Below are 23,014 nucleotides of genomic sequence, written 5' to 3'. Positions count from 1 at the left end.
CCATTTGTTATAAAACTAGCCATAGTGATGCTTGTTATTTGTGTTTCTCTTGTATATCTCAATAATGGTGTGGCTTTAAGTTTATATATTTCTTACTTATAAGAAGCTACAAACATAACTACAGTTACTTTACTTAGGGTAAAATTACTTTCATAACAAAAAAGTTAATACTATTTATTCGTTATTTGCTGGAAAAAAATGTTGATTGCTGAGTAGTTCTCATTGTCAGAGATTAGAAGACATGGATTATTAACAGTTTATTAATGTATAGTACTGTTAAGCCATAAATAAAAGTGGGTGTCATTGCATATTGCTTATATGCTGCCTGATACAGTAAGCTATAGATTATTTGAATTTACTGATTTCCAAAATATGCTCCTCTCCTCTCACAGTACAACTATTACTCAATTTTTAACATTTCCTTCCTTTGTCCATCTAAGCATTGGTCTGATTTTTTTCTTACTTGAATCCAGTCTTTTATTTCTCACTTAATTGTCCTTGGTTGTATTTTTCTTGTGATACTCTCCATCTATGTCAATAATCACTATCCTGGTACTGTACATAAGTACTTCATTCAGAACATATTGTCACCTTTTCTTGACAGTGTTCACTAATGGGATTCTTTGTACTATGATTACTGTGGATACAATGAGTGTTGTTTGTGTTACATAGTTGATTTTTGTAACAAAAAAATTAATTTTGAAGCTCAAATTGGGCATGAATTCCTGGATTACTGTTTGCAACACAGAAGCAGATCAGGTCTCTCCTATCCCATCTCTGATGTCTAGCATCATTCAGCAATTGTGGGAAGAGGATGCTTTATCCTTCTACCTATGTCTTCCTATACATAGACATGTCCTTTTTACCTTAAGACACTGGCAGCCAAGGAAGGGGATGTATCATTTTCACTGATTTATCTGACAGCATATTATATCTGTGGCTGATCAAATCCTGATTGTTAGTTATGTCTAGTGAGGACCTTGAAGTGTTATATTGCCTTTACTAATGTCATTAGATGTGCTTATTGATGAGTTTTTATCCATTGGGAACCTCCTGTGTTTTAGGCTTATCCTTGGTTACTTTGTTATGGTGTGTATGAACATTGATCCATATTGCTTATTCTGAGCTTCCTTTGGATGATGGAATACTTCAGTGAGTCATGTTTTATCAGATTTATCACATTTCTGTCCTTAGCAGCCTGGATGAATTTTCTGCTGGTGGAAATTGTGCCAGCATGTATGTGGATTTCCTCCACTATTTTTATCTCAAATTATGTACATAATCTGACACTATCTTCTTCTGAAAGTTTTCAACTACCCTCTGTTGCTGTTGTAACAACATTCTCTAGCAATCTAGATTATAAAGAGATGCAAGTATCTTCATTGCTAATATTGTCTCTTCTTTACATTCGAAGATCCTATACCTTGTTTTTGCATGATCCCAATCTGTGGTTAGTGTTTCCCTGACAGGTGTGATTTGATCAAATCAATTCTGCTCCAGCAACCATTAACACAAAATACTTTATCTAGGTTGCAGTAGACTCTGTAGAAATGAAGTGTTCCATAAGACCACCTGGAAACAGACTAGGTAGTATTACTGTTTTATTTTGGACCACCATTGTCATTATCATGACTAATATGAATAAAACATAAGGGGATTCTGACTGTCTCTGTCAATCATAGGCTTGAATAATTTGAGATAGCTTTGCTTTTAAAAATTTAGGGAACTTGGTTCATTATTGCACAGTTTTCAGAGCATTGTTCTTCAGGTCTCCCTAAAATGCATTACCCCTCATTTTGTACTAGTAGAGCTGGGGAGTCCTTATCACACCTGGATTCCACTCACTTTGGTAGTCAACAGAGTTTATTCTTCCAAAGTGATCAAGTGAATTTTCTCCACTGTTGGAAAAGAAGGCAAAGTTGAGGGAACCATTTCCCTGTGACCGTGAATGTTTTTCCCCTTAGATGTTAGTCAAAGAAGCATCAGCCTATGCAGGAGCCTACTTGTAACACCTGTTGAGATGTGATGTTTGGCTGTCCAGTTGGGTTGAACTAAGTCCTTATTTTTGATCAGTATTTGTTTAGTACATTGTTTGTGGAGGAGCGTATGTTGTCTTCTCTTAATTTCGAACACAAAGTTGTCCCATTCCACTGCTTGGTTGAGCACAGTTTGTACCACATCCTCTCAATATTTTCAGGAATTTATCTTGCTCACATGGTTGTAGAGTGAGGATGACTGTTTATAATTCCAGATTGGATGAGTTCTGTTTTTCAGGTTAAGCATGGCATACAGGAACCATAATTCCAAGTTTGGGATGTTGCCTTGTGGACTTCTTCTGGTTACTGTAGAGGATTTGTCCACTTCAGTATTGCTTACCTTTTTTATTGTGATTCTTTAACCATCCTCGATCCGAGGGTTGGCTGCATCATGAACCAGTCTTCTCCCTCTTTGTAGATCATTTGCCACTCAAAGTGCCTGCTCTAGTGTTATTCCTGTCCATGCTTTGATGTTATCTAACCATGATGTTCTCAGTCATCCTTTCCTCCTCTGTCCTGGTATCGTTCCTTGAATAATATCTTTCTCTAGGCAAGGCTCTGGCTTCTGTACAATATGGTCAAAAAAGGAAAACTTGCATCTTCTGATTTCTGGTAGAAATTCCTGCCAAACTCCTGCTTTTTCCCAAACCCAACTATTTGTTCTTTTCTCTGTCCATGAAGCCTGCAAAATCTGTCTCAGTTCTTTCATTTCAAATTCTTTTATGCATTTCTCATCTATCTTTTTGGGGTCCACGTTTCACAACCATACCTTGCAACAGGCCACACCAGTGCTTCCATCTAACAATTTTCTCATTGCCATTTCAGCCAAGATGTTAAACAAGTAAGGTGATAAACACAGTCTTGTCTGACATCTCTTCTGACTATAAACTCCTCTGATATTACTCCAGCAACCTTAACTTTTGCATGTTGTTTCTTATGCAAAGTGATCAACAATTTCACCAGATGTGGTGGATATCCCATCTCAAGCATTGTTATCCAGAGCATGTCATACAGCACCAAGTCAAAGGCCTTACGAAAATCAATGAAACCCATGTAAACTGCTTGGGATTCTGGTGACTCAGAATGCATCACTATAGCTACAGGTCTGGGATCCACTGACAAATACATATAGGGGTCTAACTACCCTAACCAGCGATGTTGGACTTATGGACCTCAACTACCTGGTCAGGTTCTGGTCTGTAGTGAAGATGGACCATGTCAAATTCCACTCACAGTGCATAAATTAGGTTCTGGGTGAAGACCATACCTGTTATGAATGTGGTTCATTCTCTTACTAAGGTAGCAATCTTGTTTTGGTACACTCATTATCTGTACAGATGCATTCTATATGGATAATTCCCTCATTGACTACTATATTTTATCAGTGTGGGATTCTATCTCTAGTGTGACAGGAGGTAAACATGTTTAGAAAGTTAATATTGTCTTCCTCCTCTCTAAGAGTCAGTTTTAGATAATGTGGATTGGGTCAATTTAAAAATGATAATATTATCTGAATGAGATCCTTATGTACAGTACCAGTTAAGTGGGAAATAAAAGACTGGAGAGACATTCAGACCAATACTTAGGTGGGTGGCGAAAGGAAACTAGCAGTCAAGTAACAGCTGTAGTGTGAGAGGAGATAAGTATTATTGAAAATGCATTCCTGATTTAAGAAAATGTTAACTTCCCAATAGTATGCAAAATGTTGTTCCTACATGAGACAGATGCTCAAACATGTCTTCTGCTGCCTTTAGTATGTGAACTTTCTTTGGCTATGATGAGAGGTGACGGTCACCATAGACTTTAAAATGGCTGTTGGAAAGCTTTTTCATCATCAGCTCATTTCTTTATTTTCTGCTTCAGCTAATTACCACAGATCCTAGTGACACCAAATGTTTGAGATCTGGCAATAAAAATTTTTTTCAGTAATGCTGTGTATGGTACTAATCCACCCATGAATGTCTTCTGAGGTACCATTGAAAAGGGCTTTTCTTTAGTAAAAAAAGAGAAAGAATAAAATTCTCAAACTCTTAGTCATCGTACAGCTTTCAGTGAAAATCTTGTAATCAGCATCCTTAAAGAATTCAATCCCTATTTTAAGAATTTGCATATAAAAAAAAACCTTCCTGTCAGTTTTATCATTAAAAATGAGGTGTTTTTAGGGATTTCATAACTTCTGTTTTAACAAAATTTGTAGATTTCCAGTAGTTGTTTTTTTAATCTTCCATTCATCCTTCAATTTAAAGTTCTTACAACTCCTTGTAATACATATCCCAGATTTTCTCAAAAGCCAGATAGATGTGATTTTTTGTGTTTTCATTTTTCTTAATTTTAGAAACCTTTGCATCTTAAGAAAAACTTATTGTTAAAATTTCACAGTTTTTTTCCTCATTACCAATTAATTTCGTATTTCAATTCACTAATGAATAATTTTGTTTCATTATCTCAAAATTAGCTCTATGAAAATTAACTAACCTTTCATTTTCCTGAACTTTTCATGTATCACAACATTAAACCTAGCTATGTAATAATCATTCTTCCTAAGTGCTTTTGTATTTAAACACTTATGATGTTATTCTACAATATTTGAAATATCACTTGTTCTGAGTTTAAACAATGATCCAGCACTGAAATACTGTACAACACAAAGAATGTGAAGTTTGGAACTTGTCCATAATGAAGCAACTTTCAAGCACTCCAACGTTTTAAAGCTAATATCTTCATCATGTAATTACTTTGGAATAACTTTAAAATCAGGTTAAGAATTTACTGAAGAAAGGTGAGTATGGGTCAGATGAGCATTCAGAAGAGGCATAAGGGACAGCTGTTGTGACAGTTCTGAAATATCATGTATGTACAGAAGAGGCATAAGGGACAGCTGTTTTGACAGTTCTGAAATATCATATATGTACACAACTGACATACTTATTTCCTTGAGAATTCTGAATAGAGCCATTTTATTAAACCTATTCAGTGTTATTGGATAAGAAATATAAACAACTGTCCCTCCCCAAGAAGAAATATTATGCTTTTGAAATTTTTTTGTAATTATGAAATCTTATTTATGGCCTGTAACTACAGTAAGAAAAAAATTATGATAATTTATTAAATGATGTATAAAACTGCTATTTATGAAATGGAATTATCATTATAAAATTAGTGAATATTGATACTGAATGACAGTTTATTCATAGAAATGTCTCAGACTGCAAATATTTTTGAATAAGTAATTCTTGTACATATTTTTTTGCCATTTTAGGTTCCCTGAGAAAAAGAAATAATGAAAAAATATAAAATGTTATTTTACAGAATAATAGCAATATTACATACTTTATGATTACTCTGACATTAAAAATTCAAAACAATTAATGTTCAAGAGTCAAACATACCATTACAATACACTTTTATTAGGAACACGTAACTTTTTAAATTACGAACATTCAACTAAATTCAAATTTAAGTAAGTATAGGTTTGCTGATATGCTTATGTACATTGTAGTAGGAACATAGACATTATGAATTACATTTTTGGTCTATTTTTTCAGTGTGTATGAAACTTAAGTGATATAGAAGTTATAAGTTAACTTGATAATATAAATTATAATTTAAATTAATTACATTATATTAGAAGATGTACAGTATATTGAGCAAGGATTCAAATAATCATCAGATGGACATTCGTTTCTGTTGCTTAGATCAGTTCCTTAACTGTAATTTTATAAATGTCACAAAGCCAGCACTTCCACTAAAAATGATACATATATTCAATGTAATTATATGTCATCTGGTTATCCAAGAAGTTTAAATACAATTATCTATTTAACTAAACTAATAAATTTAGTAATTGATTATTATTTACAAAACAGAAATAAGATCTGTTAATTCCCATATGGTACTTACCTCCTCTCACAATGTTAGCTATTCTCATTTAGGGCTGCCCTATATATGCACTTTTTCTTTATGCATGCCACAAGCCTTCCACTCCACCCAGTTGAAATTGTGAGATTCTAATGTATCTCTCGTGCAAATCATCATGTGTCACCGCTTAACTAATAGAAGAAAGATATGCACACATGTTGCATGTGACTCCCTCTACACTCCTTCACTGAGCTATCACTTGTTTGATAGCATTTGAGTTCGGACATGGTCTTTTGTTTGTTTATTGCTGTATGTTTGACTTTGTTTTCCCATGAAGTGGTTATTTTTCAACTTATTTTATTTAACCTCATTCTTATATTCATATTTATCAGTTAATTCAAGTTGCTTTATTTCATTACTTGAGTTTAGTGAAACCTTTCTGTGAATTCAAAGTTAACATTCCCACTTCAGGGGTTATACCAACAACTAGCATTTTTCTGAGGTCTCAGGTGCAGACAACCCTATGATGAATTTATCTGCTTTTATACATTGGGAAATCAAATGTTACATGATTCTACCTTTACCTCCAGACATCTCCAAGATCCCTACTGAAACAGCTGAGCCTTTGCTGGCTGATAAGGACTTTATTCATATTTTTCTATCTCCAGAATTTGCAGATCATTCCCAGCTTAAGTAGTCTCTTAGGCCTAATGCAGTCTTCATGGATTTTGTCTCATGTTTTTGATGCTTTATTCCTGTCACCTATTTCTTACTTACCTTGCATTCCATATTACCTGAACAATGTTCCTAAACCATCAGGATTTTTCTCCCTCCCCTGATATTTGAGTTCATGCTGATCAGTTGGTTTTGCATTTGTATGAGGGGATTAGCATGTCATGACCCCTGAGAACTTCTGATACTTTGCCTTATCCAATCGTCATGTTGTCTATTCATTTTTAGAGCATTAGTTGTTCAGTTGCTTGTTACCTATTTGGAGGATGGCTCCTGAATCCTGTCTATCTTACACATAGCCAGTATCCTTGCTTGCTTCTTACCTTTACTTACTTTAAGAGTATCCTTCTTTCACACCTCATTTCTGATGCTCTCCACAGAAATTCTGTGGGGTTTTCTGATGATATCCTTGTTTTTCTCTCCTCCATTTTAGCCTACATTTTGTATTTGGGTATGGCATTAAATACCTGGTTTCTTTGTTGCTGGGACTATAGGTTGTGATGTCATTTTGACTTAGGTCTGTTTACCCTTAACTTATCTTAGGGATTCACATCTGGACCCATTTCTGAGACATTATATATTTGATACAGTCCCATATATGTTAGAGCCTCAGGAGATGTCGGTCCATCAACATTCTATTGTAACAACTATTGTAGCCAATTTGTCTCTGTTGAAGCCTCATATGCCTGCAATTCCCATTTCTTTCCCACCTCTGGTTTCTTCTTATACATTTCTTTTCTTCCTCTTTGAGATTCTGTGACCAATCAGTCTTTCAGAAGGAGTTTGGATATTGCTCTTGCAGCCAACAATCAAACTTGTTCCTCATACTTCTAGGGGTTTTTATTCTTGCCTTTTGTTGTCCCCAAGAAAACCAGGGATTGGCAGATGTTAATTAATTTATCACACATCAGCTGCTTCATATCACTATCCTAGTTCATCATGGAGTTATTTTTCCCACCTAGATGTTCATTTTCTCCTATGTTGTGAGTGGCATAAAGGGATGTTTCCAATGCTTACCTATCAGTACTGATACACCTCAGTGTTATTCTTATTTTTGGTTTGTCCATCTTGGGGTGCTTTAACAATTTCGTGCCCTTCCTGAAGATTTTGGTCAGCAGCATATGTACATATGTAGCATTATGATTAAACATTTGTATTTTCATGTTATCATATGTAATCATTTTAGCACCAAAAAAGCATTTATATTTATTTCCTAATTATTTATGATGTTTAGAAGGTTGGTCAAGTGACAGACAGACCCCACATAGTTGTATTATAGAAAATGACATAAAATATAAGTCTTATTGAAAACAAATGTTTGTAATGTATTTAGGAGGTTCTAAAGATTGAGCTGAATGAGTTCCACACAACAACCATTCAGTTACAGAGTGTAGGGTACTGGTGTTCTGTAAGTGTAGATGTTGTAATATCCTCCTATTCACAATAACCAATATGGGATATCAAAATGCAGTTCACCCCTTTGATTGGAAGCCCTCATCCTATTCTCACATGGGTTTTGGTACTTCAAGAGGAGGTTTTGGAGTAAAGTGAACCAATCAATGCAAGTCCTTTCAGCAGTTCAGTTTGTCTATTTTCCTTCCTTGATTTCCTTCATCTGTGTTGTGAATCACGGTGGTGATATGGGGGATTAACAATTTTTATCCATTGTTCTCTAATTATTGGGATGTTATTGTCATCAGATGGTCCTGGACTGTGCCAGAGTTGAATCCATGCAATAGACATCTTTTCAATACCAGATGTCTATTTTCTAAATCAATGGCACAGAGCTAATCTGGGAATTAGAGTGAGTCTTAATTTCTGGTTCTTGGGTTTGAGGTGGAAATGGTATGATCCTCATCATACCCACATGTGGATGTTGGTACTCTGCAAAGTGGTTTTGGATGTAATTGAGTTACCGAGCATGGTCTATTATGCTCTAGCCACTTTACGCCCAGGAAATAAAAATAATGATTTGTATGAAAGACATGTTGGAATTTTGCAATTTAAAGATTTCTGGCATGCATAAGAGTTTGCATATAGAGGGCAGCACTGAATGAGAATATATAATCTTGTTAGAGGAGGTAAGTATCTATTGGAAATACATATTTGGTTTTGGAAAATGATAATTTGCAAATTTCGTGAAATATTAATATTTTTTAGTATAACTTAATGGACCAAATTCTTAACACTTCTGTTGTTATGTGTTTTAGTTCCAACTGTAGGGGCATATACAATTCACTTGAAATCATACTTTTTTTTATTACATTTTATTTATCAGAAAGCACCTGTCAAGTCTGGATTCATCCATTGTTTATTTGCTGTTTGAATCATAAAAATTTCTTTACAGACAGTGTCAGTATGTACATGTTTTCTGAGGAATTTTTCTTAATCTCGAATATAAGGAAAGGTGAAATGACAGATTATATTATTCTCTAGGCCATCCTGCATTGAAAACACATTTTATCTGTCATATATTATTTAGTAAGTCTTGACAATGTAGTGTGAAAGACTATATTCGTGTGTTGTTTCCCCCCATATTGTTAACATCCTTTATGTATTATTATTTTTTTTATTCTTTAGTAACATACAAAAGTGTTGGATTTCTTTTATACATTTGTATATTTATCATCCTTATTTTTTAGACAGATATACTATAGTTCATTATTAGACATATTTCCATTGTTAAAAACATAAGTTTTTCTTGTTGACAAATGCCATGCTTGAGGATATTAACTAACACTACTACTGGAATCTGTGATCTTCATTACCAATAATTATTGAGTTATAGGACCAGTAGTATGTTTTTGTTGTTTTTCTCAACACTTCTGTTTTATGTAGTAAAGTTTGACCATCACATGACCATTACTTACTATGCAAGAACTCAACTAACAAAAGATGTTATTGAGTAGTACAGTATTAGAATCACTATTCCTTTCATATAATTTTTTTTAGAAAACTGATTAGCCAGAGACAGTCTTAACTGTTATGTATTGATCCAAAGTATGTATTGATCTAGAGTCAAGCAAATAATTGCAAAGAAGATAAAAAAAGAGCAAACAAGCTCAAGATACAGACATTTATGATGTTTTATATCATACATATATTTTCATATACGAAAGAATATTGGTGAAGTATATTAATTTTTAACACAAAAATATCTAGCATGTACTTTAATTTCATTGTTAAAAATCAAGAAACTGATTACTTGTGCCAGTAGATCATGACAGTTATTAATTTTCCACTGTACTTGTTGATACTAGTTGCATCTTGCATACTTATGCTAAGTCAGTTTGTTTTATATAACTAATCCCTTCTTAAAATTGGTCAGAGAATGAGCATCAAAGAAAACAGACTTGTTAGTCGAACAGCATTAGGTGATAGTTCATTTCTCTGTTTGGTTTTGTGGAAGTTATTTGCATATTGCAAAGTTTCTCTTCATGACATCAAGTTTCGAATAAAGTATAAAGAATTTGGTGTATTTGCTGTTAACTGATATTATTTATTTGCATAACCTATGTAGATAACTATAAATCATTACAGGATTTGACAGAGTATGAATAGATGCCATTTATGTGAAGATCAATGAAAACTTATCATCATATTTTCATACATACAACTTCTGTAATATAGTTGGAAACACAGGTAAGTTTTGAAACTATTCTATGTAAAGAGACATTAAGAGTTGGCTTAGAAATATTGTAACTAGTTTTTGAATTATCAAAAAATGATGCTTAGAAGCTTTCATTTTAAAATAAGAAATAATGTATCATGAACAAACTATAACCACCTACTTAATCTAATTAACGATATTAACACACAAACTGGAAAACCTGCTTGGAGCACAAATAGAATGTTAACCCTTTCACTACAGGCTCAATATAACATTCACAAGTTTATCTGCAGATTTGTACACCTTAAGTATTTGCACTATAACTTTTGATACAGCATGTGTATCTTTACAAAATTTGATAGAATTTTAGTAAAGATTGCAAGTATTTTGTATGTAAAAAATCAGATTTTCTAATGAAATATTTTTACTAAAGATTTATTTGTGAAAATAATGTTTCATTACTAGTCCGAATGCAAAGTGATTTTTTGTTGTCATGAAAAACCATTATTTGTCCCAAAAATATCAAATAGTATTTGTGTAATCTCTTAGAACCTCCTAAATACATTACAAACATTTGTTTTTTCAGTAAGGTTTTATAATGTTTTCTGTACTCTCACTGTGTAGGATCTGTCATTTAACCAACCTCATAATCATCATAAAAAAAAATTAGAAAATAAATATAAATTATGCTTTTATGGGCTAGAATGACTACATATTATAACATGAAATTACAGATGTTTAGTCTAAGTATCTTAAGTCTCATAGTACTATGTATATATTTATTATTTTTTGTTATATTAACTTTCCAGTTTTGCCTAACTAACATTACATAATTTGCACTGATTTTTGCAAGTTTATTTTTACCTTCAGCATTGTTTACTTGGTGCACACAGTAAAGGTACAATAGCTTAGGGACTAAAGTTTTGCTTACCACCCTTAAACTTAAATTTTCTTATTACCTGTTCCTATTTGAGGACAGATAAAATTTTGAAACCTCAATTTATTTTTGACAGAAATGGTTCCCAAAACCTAGAGAACTTTGTAACAAGATTCAAAAGCACTGCTTTGTCTTCATTTACAATACTATACTTTACTTCTTTTTACATAAATAGCTTTTTCTTTTTCAGTGCTGCCCTCTTTATTTATTTATTTATTTTTTTTTTTTTGCAAGGCACAAGCCTTGTAGCTCCCACCCACCTTTTTTTAGATAAGCAAAGTTTCATAGTGAAATCACAAATTTTGAAAGTAATTAAACATTTTATCCACAAATTCAACTACAAATGATATTTAAATCAGCATTTAAAATACAAAATCTATTCAGATCTAAAGATCTGTTAACTATCCCTGTGCATTCCAAGATCATTCATAAATACATGTGATGGCTGTAATGCCACTTTCATTGACAAAACCATACACCAGTTACATCTGTGAGGCAGTGAGGATATGGGAGTATGACACAAAACTGGTGAAAGACTTCACAATTTGCACATATAGTAGAAACAACAACCATCCCCCATCTTGATTATGAATTTCAAAGTTGTATCATCTAGATCATCTGGCATTGAAATTTTAAGTTTATCTGTTATAAATAAATTTCTAACTTTAAATAATGCACAGCTTCACTAGAGTTAAGTCTGTTCTGAACACTTGTATACCATTGTCAGACTTTTTTCTTGTTTCTTGGCTGTCTTTCAACCCTTAAACAGCCAGAATGTTGTAGGTAGCAGCATCCTATTATTCTCTATTTTATAAAATGTTTAAACTTTTCTATTTAAGAATTTACCATGTTCAATATAGCTTGCTGAATATGGAATATGTATATTCAAAATGTTTAAAAACAAATGTTTGTTACTGTACACACATGTGAAATGTTTAATGTTGCTGCCATCCTTCTACTGTTTGTCAGTAAACTCCGATGATTTATATTCATTCATATCATTTTTTAATCCACAATGTTGTTTTTCTTTGGGAATAAAATAGCTATTTTAATGCAAAGTTTCATTGTTACCAAAACACTTATTTTCAATGAAATAACCTGAACTGCTCACTTTGAGCTATGGCTTTTTTTCAAAAATAGTCTTACCCTCTCACACAAAGATATCTTGATTTTTGTTTGTCCTCTAAACATTGTTAAAAACATTTTTGCCATCAGCACACCAGTATTTACACCCTATTAGTTTTTCTGCCATTTCTCAACATGCACATATCATATTGTTACTCTCCTTCAATAGTATTCTTCTATCTATACTGGTGCAGCTTTTCCCTCTGGTATTCCAGCTCAGTTCCCACTTTCTTGATTGACATGATTGCTTAGACATATATTTAAACTTTTCAAGTGTAACTACGATTTTTCCTTGTGACATTTGTTGTTTTTTGTTTGAATTTCATTTGTTTACACAATTTAGAATTTATTTAATTTCTCCTTTTCAAATTGTAAATGTTTTTAGTTTGAATTTGAGGTGTGATGTGATAGACAAGCTTAGGTACACAGAGTTAAATTCTTACATTCAGCCAATGAATTCTCCTTTTCCACCAGAACCTGTTTCTGAGGGTGTCAAGCACCTTTCTTTTTTGCCCATCATCTTCTACACCCAGTCAGGAAATTTCACCTCCTACTCCTTTATTGCAACTGGTTAATCAAGTAGGCCATGTTTTAAGTATTTCCCTTATGGCCTGTGGTTCCTCACATTTCTTACTGGGTGAAGTTCCATTTTCAAGTTGTCATATTTTCTCTCCTTTACCTGACATACGTGCTCTTTCTCAGAGATTTTCTATTAACAGTTGGGCATAAGTATACCCCTTCCCCTTATTTATTGGTCCAATATGACTTGGTTTACTATAGAACCTCAGATCCTTTTTTGGATCCTCTCCTTCCTCTGTGAGACTTGAATTATGGGGTTGGATCCACTTTAGTCAAGCTCAATTTTCCAGGATTTGTCTTACCCTGATCTTCCTTTCACATTATCTTTCCCTCCTCCAATTAATCTCTGAATCTCTAGCTCTTTCTCTCAATTCCTGGCTGTTGCTTTGGTAGGATTTTAAGGAAAGATACCTTACTTGAGGGTGGACTTCCCATTTGCTTTCTGCAGGATCTCTGTTAGGCCCCATTTGTACACAAAACCATTTTTGAGGTTGTCCAAGTTCCTTATAATCTCTGATTGATGTGTCTTGATTACATTCTTCCATACTGTCCCTGGCCATGCAGTTAACTTTTCCTCCTGTTCCCTCATAGGATTCTCCTGTCTTGGTTTCCTGCTTCCACATCTGACCCTTTACCTTCATCCAGGTGTTCTCATTCCTTTCCCATATTTTCTGCACTTGTTTGACCAGAAGCTAGCATTGTTGTGGACATAACAGATGTGTTCTGGTTCATTGGGAACGATATTGCTTCACTGTTGGTCATATGGCAGCATTTCACAAAAGATATATATGGGTTCCATAGGTTTTCTCACATAGTTTCTGCCTTCTGTTCCATCCCCATCTCTTTCCTTCTGAAGCATTATGGTATTTTGAAGTATTTTTCATTTCTTACAAGACTTCAAAAAAAAAAAAAATATATGCTTGTAGTTGCATGTGTAGGCCATTATGACAAAATATTATGCAAGAATTAGCTAATGTACATTGGTGATGCCTGACCAAGAAAGAATAGGAATATTAAGTGTAAGCCAAGACTTTATCAAAGTCAATAGTAAGAGATAGAGGTTTACGTTGTTCTCAGACTGGCACTGATATGGCAGAGAAAAGGTTGTGAGAATGTTTATGCAAACTTCATTAGAGACTGTTTACAAGAATCATATTGACAAACTGTTGCTACTCTAGCAGAGAAGAAGCTCTGAGAAATGTTTACTTTAACTTGGAATCTACTTCCTGATAAGGTGTTTGCTGGAATGTTGATGTGGGATTGATATCCTGAAGACAAGATGGATACATGTATGCACATGGATACAATTATTGAAATATTTTTGTTTTTGGTTCTAAAAATTATGATGAGTTGCAAAATGTCATCCAATTAATTGACAGATCTGCTTCTGGGTTTACATGTAAACTATTTGTGATACTAAAGAGAACTGGTAGAAAACTTGCAGTCAGGTGGATTGAGCCAGAGAAAGTCAGTCAGAAATTGAGTTTTGTGCTGCTGCCAAAAATATTTGTAACCAGTCTCCCGAGAAAAGTTCCCAACCTATGATGTACAGAATAGCAATGCCAGTGTGTCCCGTGCAAGGTCCAGAAAGTATGACTTGCTCGAGCTGCATGTAAGTATCCTATTAGAAGTTTGGTGTAAAACTTGTAGTATTAATGAGAATTCAAAATTATTATTGATTGAGCCTGACTTGGTAATATTTGAATGGAGAGTTACTGAAGTGAATAAGAGATTTAAAAAGTATTTTAACTTTATTCAGAAATTTTTATATGAAATAAACATTGAAGTGTATTACAACTGTAAATTTCTTTCAGTTAGTGACTTGTATGCTCCACTTACAGTTCCATACGACAATTTAATATAGAGTTATGACAGAAAGTGTTCGTGCCCCTGTGCCCGAATAGTTTTTTCATCATAACTTTAAAGGTATCATGATTAGGCTAATAGACGTATGTATATTATAAATATTATGCTGACATTTATGTAAATTAAACAACAAATAAACTGTTTATAAACAAATAACCAACAATAGGAGGAGCAGAAAGTGTTTATACATTTCAGAACGTGTGAAAAAACTGATATTCCCGTAAAAATTTTGTTTAGTTTGGTGAATAAACTACATTATACCATTCCAGAACTAGACACTAGGTTCATAATTATTGAAATTTAGCCAACAAAAAATTTACTGATCTGCTTGGCAATGATCATGGCAAACAGGATACAAGTGTCCAGTGATTTAAAAAACTGAATTATTGTAAAATACAAGTCTCGTGTGTCTCTTTCCGGTATTGCTACACAACTTAATGTGCCAAAATCTACTGTTCAAAGCATAATTGCCAAGTTTAAGCTTACAGGATCAACTGCTAACCTCCCTTGTTCCAAATGCTCCACCAAAATTCCAGAGAGAACCAGGAGGAAGGTTCTCAGAGAAGTTAGTAGGAACCCTCGTTTAACACGTAATAACATACAGAAACTGGTAAGGGAAACTGGGGTTGAAGTAAGCACCTCTACAGTTACAAACATGTTACGCTCTTCTGGGTTCAAAGCATGCCGTCTTCACAGATCTCCATATTTAAAGCCTGTTCATTTAGAAGCACGACTGAGGTATGCAAGAAAGCATGTAGATATACCCTTTACCTATTGGAAGAGTATTCTTTGGTCAGACGAGACTAAAATTGAGCTTTTCGGCCACAATGATGTTTGCAATATTTTCCGTTAGAAGGGGGAATGAAATCTTCCAAAGAACACCGTCCCTACAGTTAAACACGGAGGTGGCTTGATCATGCTATGGGATTTCTGCAGCTCTTCTGATGTAGGCAGCCTTCACCGCATCAACAGAATCATGAAAAAAGAAGGATATGTTGATATATTAGGCACTTGTATCAAGAATGATGCTCGGAACTTGCAGCTTGGGCATCATTGGATCTTCCAGCATGACAATGACCCTAAGCACACATCAAAATATGTACAATACTGGTTGCAGAGGAACCATATAAGCATTCTGGAGTGGCCATCTCAGTCACCCGATCTCAACCCAATTGAAAATGTTTGGCATGAGTTGAAGACCAGGGTTCATCATCATCATCTGAAAAACTTGCAAGATTTGGAGGCCTTCTGTACAGAAGAATGGAAGAAAATACCAGTTGAGTACTGTCAAACAATCATGGAGGGCTATGAGGAGAGATTGCACCAAGCAATTCACATGAAAGGCTACACAACTGACCATTAAAGTATATGCATGAACACTTTCTGCCCCTCTTATGTTTGGTTATTTGTTTATATATAATTTGTCGTTCAATATGCATACAACTTTATGTAGATGTGTGTTAGTATAATATTTATAATATAATACACTTTCATTATCCTAATTGTGACACTTTTTAAGTTATGAGGAAAAACCTACTCACAACGCAGGGGTTCGAACACTTTCTGTCGTAACTGTAAATATGATAATTCATGGTAAAGTCAAAACCCCAGTGCATATCCTACATAGCTTGCCTGTTACATATTGCAATCGTTCATCTTTTCAAAGTCATTCAAGACCTTTACACAAAAACTATTGAGGAACTGTTGCTCTCTCAGCTGGAGTTTTATTCACATCTCTTTGATGATCTTCAGGAACATGGGCAATTGGAGATCAATGATAGACACATCCTAATTGAATTCCTTTCTAAACCCCCTTTCATTTCACTATGGATTCCTACCTTTCACTTCAATGGCTTTTTTCCCCAGGGGTCTGGATAACTAAATTTGGCATGACAGATGTTTATCTTCATATTCTGATTGCTCCAGGCTCATGTCATTCTGATTAGATTATCCATGAGCATCAGATGTTCCAGCTCAGGGCACTGATGTATTTCTGGTGCTATGAATCTGGTTGCCAGTTGTTTTCTTGTCCCAACCAGGATCTTTTTTATGGAGTGGTCCCTTCATCCACAGGTCTTTCAGGAGTTATGTTCTCAAGTAGGAACACCTTATATTGATGTCTTTGCTACTCACTAAAACAACAAACTTCCTTTCTTTTGCTCTTCCATTTCACACCTATCAGCTCTGAAGGTAGATGCAGTCAATTAGGATTGGACAGGACTTTAAATCAATGCTTACCCTCCAATTAAACTTCTATCCAAAGTTCTATCCCTCATCTAGACCATTCCTTCTATAGACTTGCTTGTTGCTTCATATCGTTCAGCCATGGTTCTCTCTGATTGGTGTTTTACTTGTGCAACATCCCCTGCCCTTACCTCTGTTTCAGTTGTTCCTCCATCTCCCTCAGTCAAGTGTGGTTATTCCCAGCATCACCAAACTCTATCTTCACGCATTTTTGTTTTTTCAGTCTGTTAAATCATCCAAGAATCTGACTCCTTAAGTCGTCTTTTTTTCCCCCAAACCACAAGACCTTCATCCTTAATCATTTACCAAAAGTGTTGATCTACCTTTTGAATTTGATCTGTTTGACATGGCTTCCATTCCTCACGTCCTTCAAACCCAAAGCTTTCACAATTCTTCGCCTGGTTGTTTGACCTGGGTTTGTTTGTTTCATCAGTATCAAGTTGTTGGGATACTCTGTCAAAAACCATCCATTTCTTTTGTAAGGTTTTTCTCTTTCCCTGTTATATTCATCTTTTTCGATTCCTTTCATGTTGCCCTTCCTCCATATTCCTTTGATTTACTGGATTAGGATCTTGATGTGGCCCTGTATGCCATTTCTCATACTCCATTTGAATTTCTTATATGTTCCTTCTACCTTCTTTCACTTAAGAAGCATTTCCTCCTCCTCCCTAGTTGTAGTCATTGTTGTTCTGATACTTGTCTTTAATGTTTCGTGTGCACTTTACCATTTCTCTTATGTTATCATCCACTCTGATTGGTCCTTTCTCCTTAAGACCTATGCTACCTGGGAAGGTGATTTGACTTTCTTACCCATTTTCTTGCATTCAGTTTCCCAACTGTACTACTTCTCTGATCCAGATAGACTTCTTTGTTTGAATCACTTCTTGAGGTATTATGTGGCTCATACTGACTTCTTTTGGAGAGTGCACTCCAATCTTTTTGTTCCCTGGAACCCCTCTGTTTCCTGTGATCTGTTACATGTTTCTCTCACTGGTTTGGTTCATCAGCTCATAAGGCTGGCATATTTGGACTTGTCCACGGAATGTTGCTACCTCCACAACATATCTTCTCATCATATTACTATTTCTTTGTCTGCTCACCTTCACCATCCTTTGAAAAAGATCATTTAGGATGGGATATGGATTACTTCCAGTATTTTCATTGGACATTATCTGCACAACCTAGATGTTTCTTCCTTTGCTGGATATTTTCTTCTTTTCATGGTGATTCTACACACATCAGTTCACCTTTTACTTGGACAAGTCTGATCACTTCTTGCCTTTTATATTTTCTTTTTTAGCTCCCTAGTTATAAGATCTTTATGAATCCCACCTTGAAGTAAGTGTTGCCAGGTCAGGTATGTCTTACCTCAAACCTACACTAGCATAGAGTAACTATGTAATACTCACTGCTGAAATAGGATGTTTTCTCTCACACGGCTTACTGCTTATGCAGTGGTGTGTGTGTGTATTATTATATATGTTTCTATATATGTACTAGATATCAATCAAATTCAGTTTATGATGGACCATCACTGATGACCTTCATGAGTAAAGCAAAAAAAATATTTTTTCCCATTCCTGCTCACCCTTTTATTGTATATATTGGGGGTCAATCTACTTTTCAAAATAGGGAATCATAGGTTCCCGTTGCACGGTGTGAAGTGTAACATTCCTCCAGACTCTCCACCATATTTTTCCATTTGCTTTTTCTTCTGTTGGAGCACAGAAATCCATACCACTCCCAGTTCCAAATTACTGGGGTAGTGGACCAAGGATGATTCTTAAGTGTGTTTTGATATTTACCTTACAATACTTAGATTTATCCACTCGGTGAGAATTGGGCTAAGCTAGTTAAACTACTTCTAGACAAAGTACCTGGCCCCAGCATGGCCAGATAGTTAAGGCACTCAACTCATAATCTGAGGGTCATGGGTACAAATCCCCATCACACCAAACATGCTTGCCCTTTCAGCTATGGGGGTGTTATAATGTGGTGGTCAGTCCCACTATTTGTTGGTAAAAAAGTAGCCCAACAGTTGGTAGTGGGTGGTGATGACTAGCTGCCTTCCCTCTAGTCTTACATTGCTAAATTGGGGATGGCTAGTGCAGATAGCTCTTTTGTAGCTTTGCACAAATTCTAAAGCAAACAAAGTAGTTTATTCACTTAATCTTGTGTTTCCCCTGAATGTTTTTTGCCTGGGTGGACCACAGTTGACAAGATCACTTGATTATACAAAGCTCTTTTCCTAGATATTTTTGCCCAGGTATATACCACACCTGACAAAATAATTTATGATGCATTTCCCATACATGATTTTATCCAGGTGGTCATCCCTAAACAAAATACCATAATAAATTTTGCAGTAATTTCCGTGAATGTTTTTGCCCAGGTGGACTGCATTAGATAATAAAACTGCATCAATGGGTTACATTGTTAAAACCCAGTTTCTGTTCCCTTGGATGTTTTTGCCCAGATGAACCTCAGTAGTCCAACTACTTTATTTAGTTGATATCATCGAAAAACCTACTTACATTTGCCCTGGATATTTTTGCCCAAGTGTACCACTCTAGACAATTGCCCTAATCAATTCATGCCTTCATCACACATTCATTCCTCATGCTCAGTCATATTTTATCATTATGTTTTCACACTAGTACATTATCAGGTAAAATCCTGTGAAAAAATGGTAAATATGTTCTTCAGTACATCCAGTAACACCATCATTTGTCCAGTGTTGTATGTATTATTACTGTATTCAGTTGTGCTTTTTTTTTTTCCATTCCACCCATTTTGTGTTACTTTCCTGTTTCCTGGACAAAGAGCTTTATCTGTTCCACAAATAATGTGGTGTGCTTCATTTTCATCTCGTAGCACACTTATCCACTCTCAGAGGTTACTTTCCACTTGGTATATATGTATGCTTAAACTGACCCCTCCACCTTTGCAGTGTGGGATTCTAGCTTTGGGCAAGCAGAAGTAAAACCTTTTTTCCAATAGATATTTACCACTCCTCACACACTTTGAACCCTTCCTTCCCACTGCCAGTTCTCGAAAGTGAGGATTGAGCAGGAACAGCCAATATATATGATGCAATGCTATTAGTGGAGAGTAATCACGTGTTTAGAAATGATGCAAAAGTATGAAGACTGGTGTGTTGGTGATAAAAACTATTTTAGGAACACTTAGAGGAAGTTTTATATGTTCAGAAATAACTGTCTATCATAAAGATTTTAGACGTATGCATCACATGTGCTGTAGCAAATTATATTATTTTTATTTTTGTAATACTGTAGAAGAAATTGGTGTAATGAATATAAATATGTATATATGTATATTTGCAATGTGTAATTAAAGTTGCTATAAACAGTGGCTTAATAGAAATTCAGTTTGAGCTATTGCCTTTCTCATGCCTGAGCTAATGCATGAAAGAAAGAGATATTTGCCCCTTCAATTTTACTTGTGCTCGTAGTAGATATTCTAAATCTATTTTCTTTGTAAAATATAAAAATACCATGCTGTGTTATATATTAAACGTTCAGTGTAAATATGCAGATTTAATGAAATATGCTATATTTTATAGTGATCAAAATAAATAAAACACCTATAACCTGAGCACTTTCAATAGATGGACCTTTCTTCTTCAGAGGCAAGCTGGGAATCTTGAAACTACATGTTTTTGTAACATCATGACCATATTTTATATTTTCATACAATGGGATAGTAAAGTATATTCCATTTATATTCTAATTTAATGTACGTGTGTGTGTTTATGGATTTTTCTTATTAGTAATGAGTACTTTTTCATAGTCATAAGCAATAACTTTATACTTTGATTTCAATGGACTTAGCTCATGCTTAGAAAAATTTTTATTAGTGTCATTGAGACATTATTTGTTTTTACATGATTGTTCTGTGTTTATGAACTTTACTGCAAGTGTTCTTAAAATGATTTTGTAATATCCTTTTTTTTAACCATCTGTTTATTATTTTCAGAATGTCTGCATTAAAGCGAATATTTCACTGGGGACCACTGATTGCCCTTTTTATCATCAAGTCCATAACCTTCTCCACACTGTACATGACATCCATGTTTCTTCCACCATTAGGGAGTTTGTGGGGGTGTTTCAATCATATAGTATTTTTGAGTTTAGTAGGATGTACATTATACAATTTCTTCATGGCCATGTTTGGAGGACCAGGGTTTGTTCATTTTGGATGGAAACCTGTAAGTTTTGGTGCTATCTCAACTATGCCAATAGAAATTTAGATTTTCAGCACCTTGTTTAGCCTATTCACTGCAGATGATACATATGAGGCTTCTATGTTTTTTTCTGTTAACTACTTCCAGTATATGAACTCTTGCACTCAAAATTCCTGCATTAGGTGCTGGATCATGAATTTTTTTGGTACTGTTATCTATTAAAATTTTTATATATCTTGCCATATAGTAAGTCAGTCATTTCTGCCTTCTAAGCATCAGAAACCGCCACGATTTTAGGGATACTTGTATGATAACATCTTGTTGCCATTGGTAGCATGCAACAACAAAACTGAGGAAAATACAAATAATGTTATGCATACATTAGATAAGACTGACTCTGATGGATTTAAGCAATGAACAGAGATATTTATATGCTTTATATGTGCCAGCAACAGTGAATGGGTTAATACTTAAATAGCTGCACTTTAGTGATGTTTTTTAAATATAGAAAAATGAGAAAACTTATTGAGATGGTGCAGGAAAATTTAAAGAAAGAAAATGGAACTAACAGGAGTAATGTCATTGTGAAGATGGAGATGCTGGGGAAGAGCCAGTCACTTGCACACTTAGCATATCTTTCAAAAAGTATTAAAATAATTATTTAAATTTCAGTTCAAAACAATAATACATAGCAGCTGCTTTTTTTCTTAGTTAAAATTGCCAACTAAATGGCAGTTCAAGAATACAGAAAATATCCCAGAATGCACCTCACAACATCTATAATTGTGTAATCTATCTCCCTCAGAATGGGACTTAACTGCTTTTGAAAATGTTTAATGTCTTTCTTTTCAGCCACTGTCATCTCTCCTTAATATTCAATATAATGTAAAATGGCTTATAAATTATGTTGTTTCAGATGAACTTTGTCTCAAAATCTAAAATCTTTATGGATAAATATATAGAGAAATTCATTTGCTTGCTTAAATGTTAAAGTTTATGATTTCTTTATTACTAAATTTTGAAATATTAAATGAGTAGTAATGTCTTCAAAGCACTTAGTTAAGGCAAATATAATAATTGAAAATAAGTAAATGATTTTTCATAGGAGTAGATGATGTGTAAATGATTACTATGATATATGTGTAGTATGCCATAGCTGAAATTTTTCAGCATTACTTTCTTTTAGCATCTGGATAATGGTTATAATTTTTTCAAGGCTAAGGAAGAAAATTTAAAATTCTTGCAATATTGTACCTTTTGTGAAGGCTACAAAGCTCCCCGAGCACACCATTGCCGGAAGTGCAAAAGGTAAATGTGACACATTTGTTTTATTTGGATATTGTTTGTGAGATTCTGTTTATGTGAAATGAAAGTAATTTCCTTGAAATGAAACATTTACATGTATTTAACATTTTTCTCTGTTTGTTATCCTGTTGAAAGTATTAAAAACTATGAGATACCTTAATAGCTAAAATAATACTTGCTTAAAATATGCATGCAAAAAACAATACATTGATTGTGCACTTGCTTTTATAGGTTCACACACACACACACACACACACACACACACACACACACACACAAGGAATATGAAACGTATTTAAGAAGTCTGTGCAGTTGTACAAATAATGGTAGATTTGTACCTGTAGGAACAGAATTAGTGTTATACATATGATGATAACTGGTTGTTGAAATTAATATTGAAAATGAGAAATATTTTTACCTTATTTTACTTATACCACTATTTTATCGTGTCATTCATATAAAATTACCTTTGTACACAAAAAAAATCTTTACTAAATGTAAGCTCTAGAAGAATTGCA

The 23,014-nt window shown here is 34.3% G+C and overlaps 1 protein-coding gene across 2 annotated transcripts in view; it reads left to right on the top strand.

Annotated features, from left to right (window-relative positions):
- The window catches only part of LOC143254387 (palmitoyltransferase ZDHHC6-like), a 53,263-nt gene that overhangs the window by 7,283 nt on the left and 22,966 nt on the right, over positions 1-23,014 (top strand). For both annotated transcript variants that reach the window (XM_076509491.1, XM_076509492.1), the window contains exons 2-4: positions 10,167-10,268; positions 20,984-21,215; positions 22,408-22,499. In XM_076509491.1, coding sequence (XP_076365606.1) covers positions 20,985-21,215; positions 22,408-22,499 — 323 coding nt within the window. In that variant the 5' untranslated portion in view covers positions 10,167-10,268; position 20,984. The remainder of the gene's footprint in view (positions 1-10,166; positions 10,269-20,983; positions 21,216-22,407; positions 22,500-23,014) is intronic.

The sequence above is a fragment of the Tachypleus tridentatus genome, chromosome 6 (assembly GCF_004210375.1).
Source record: "Tachypleus tridentatus isolate NWPU-2018 chromosome 6, ASM421037v1, whole genome shotgun sequence".
Classification (NCBI taxonomy): Eukaryota; Metazoa; Arthropoda; class Merostomata; order Xiphosura; family Limulidae; genus Tachypleus; species Tachypleus tridentatus.
This window is presented reverse-complemented; position numbering and strand designations above follow the sequence as displayed.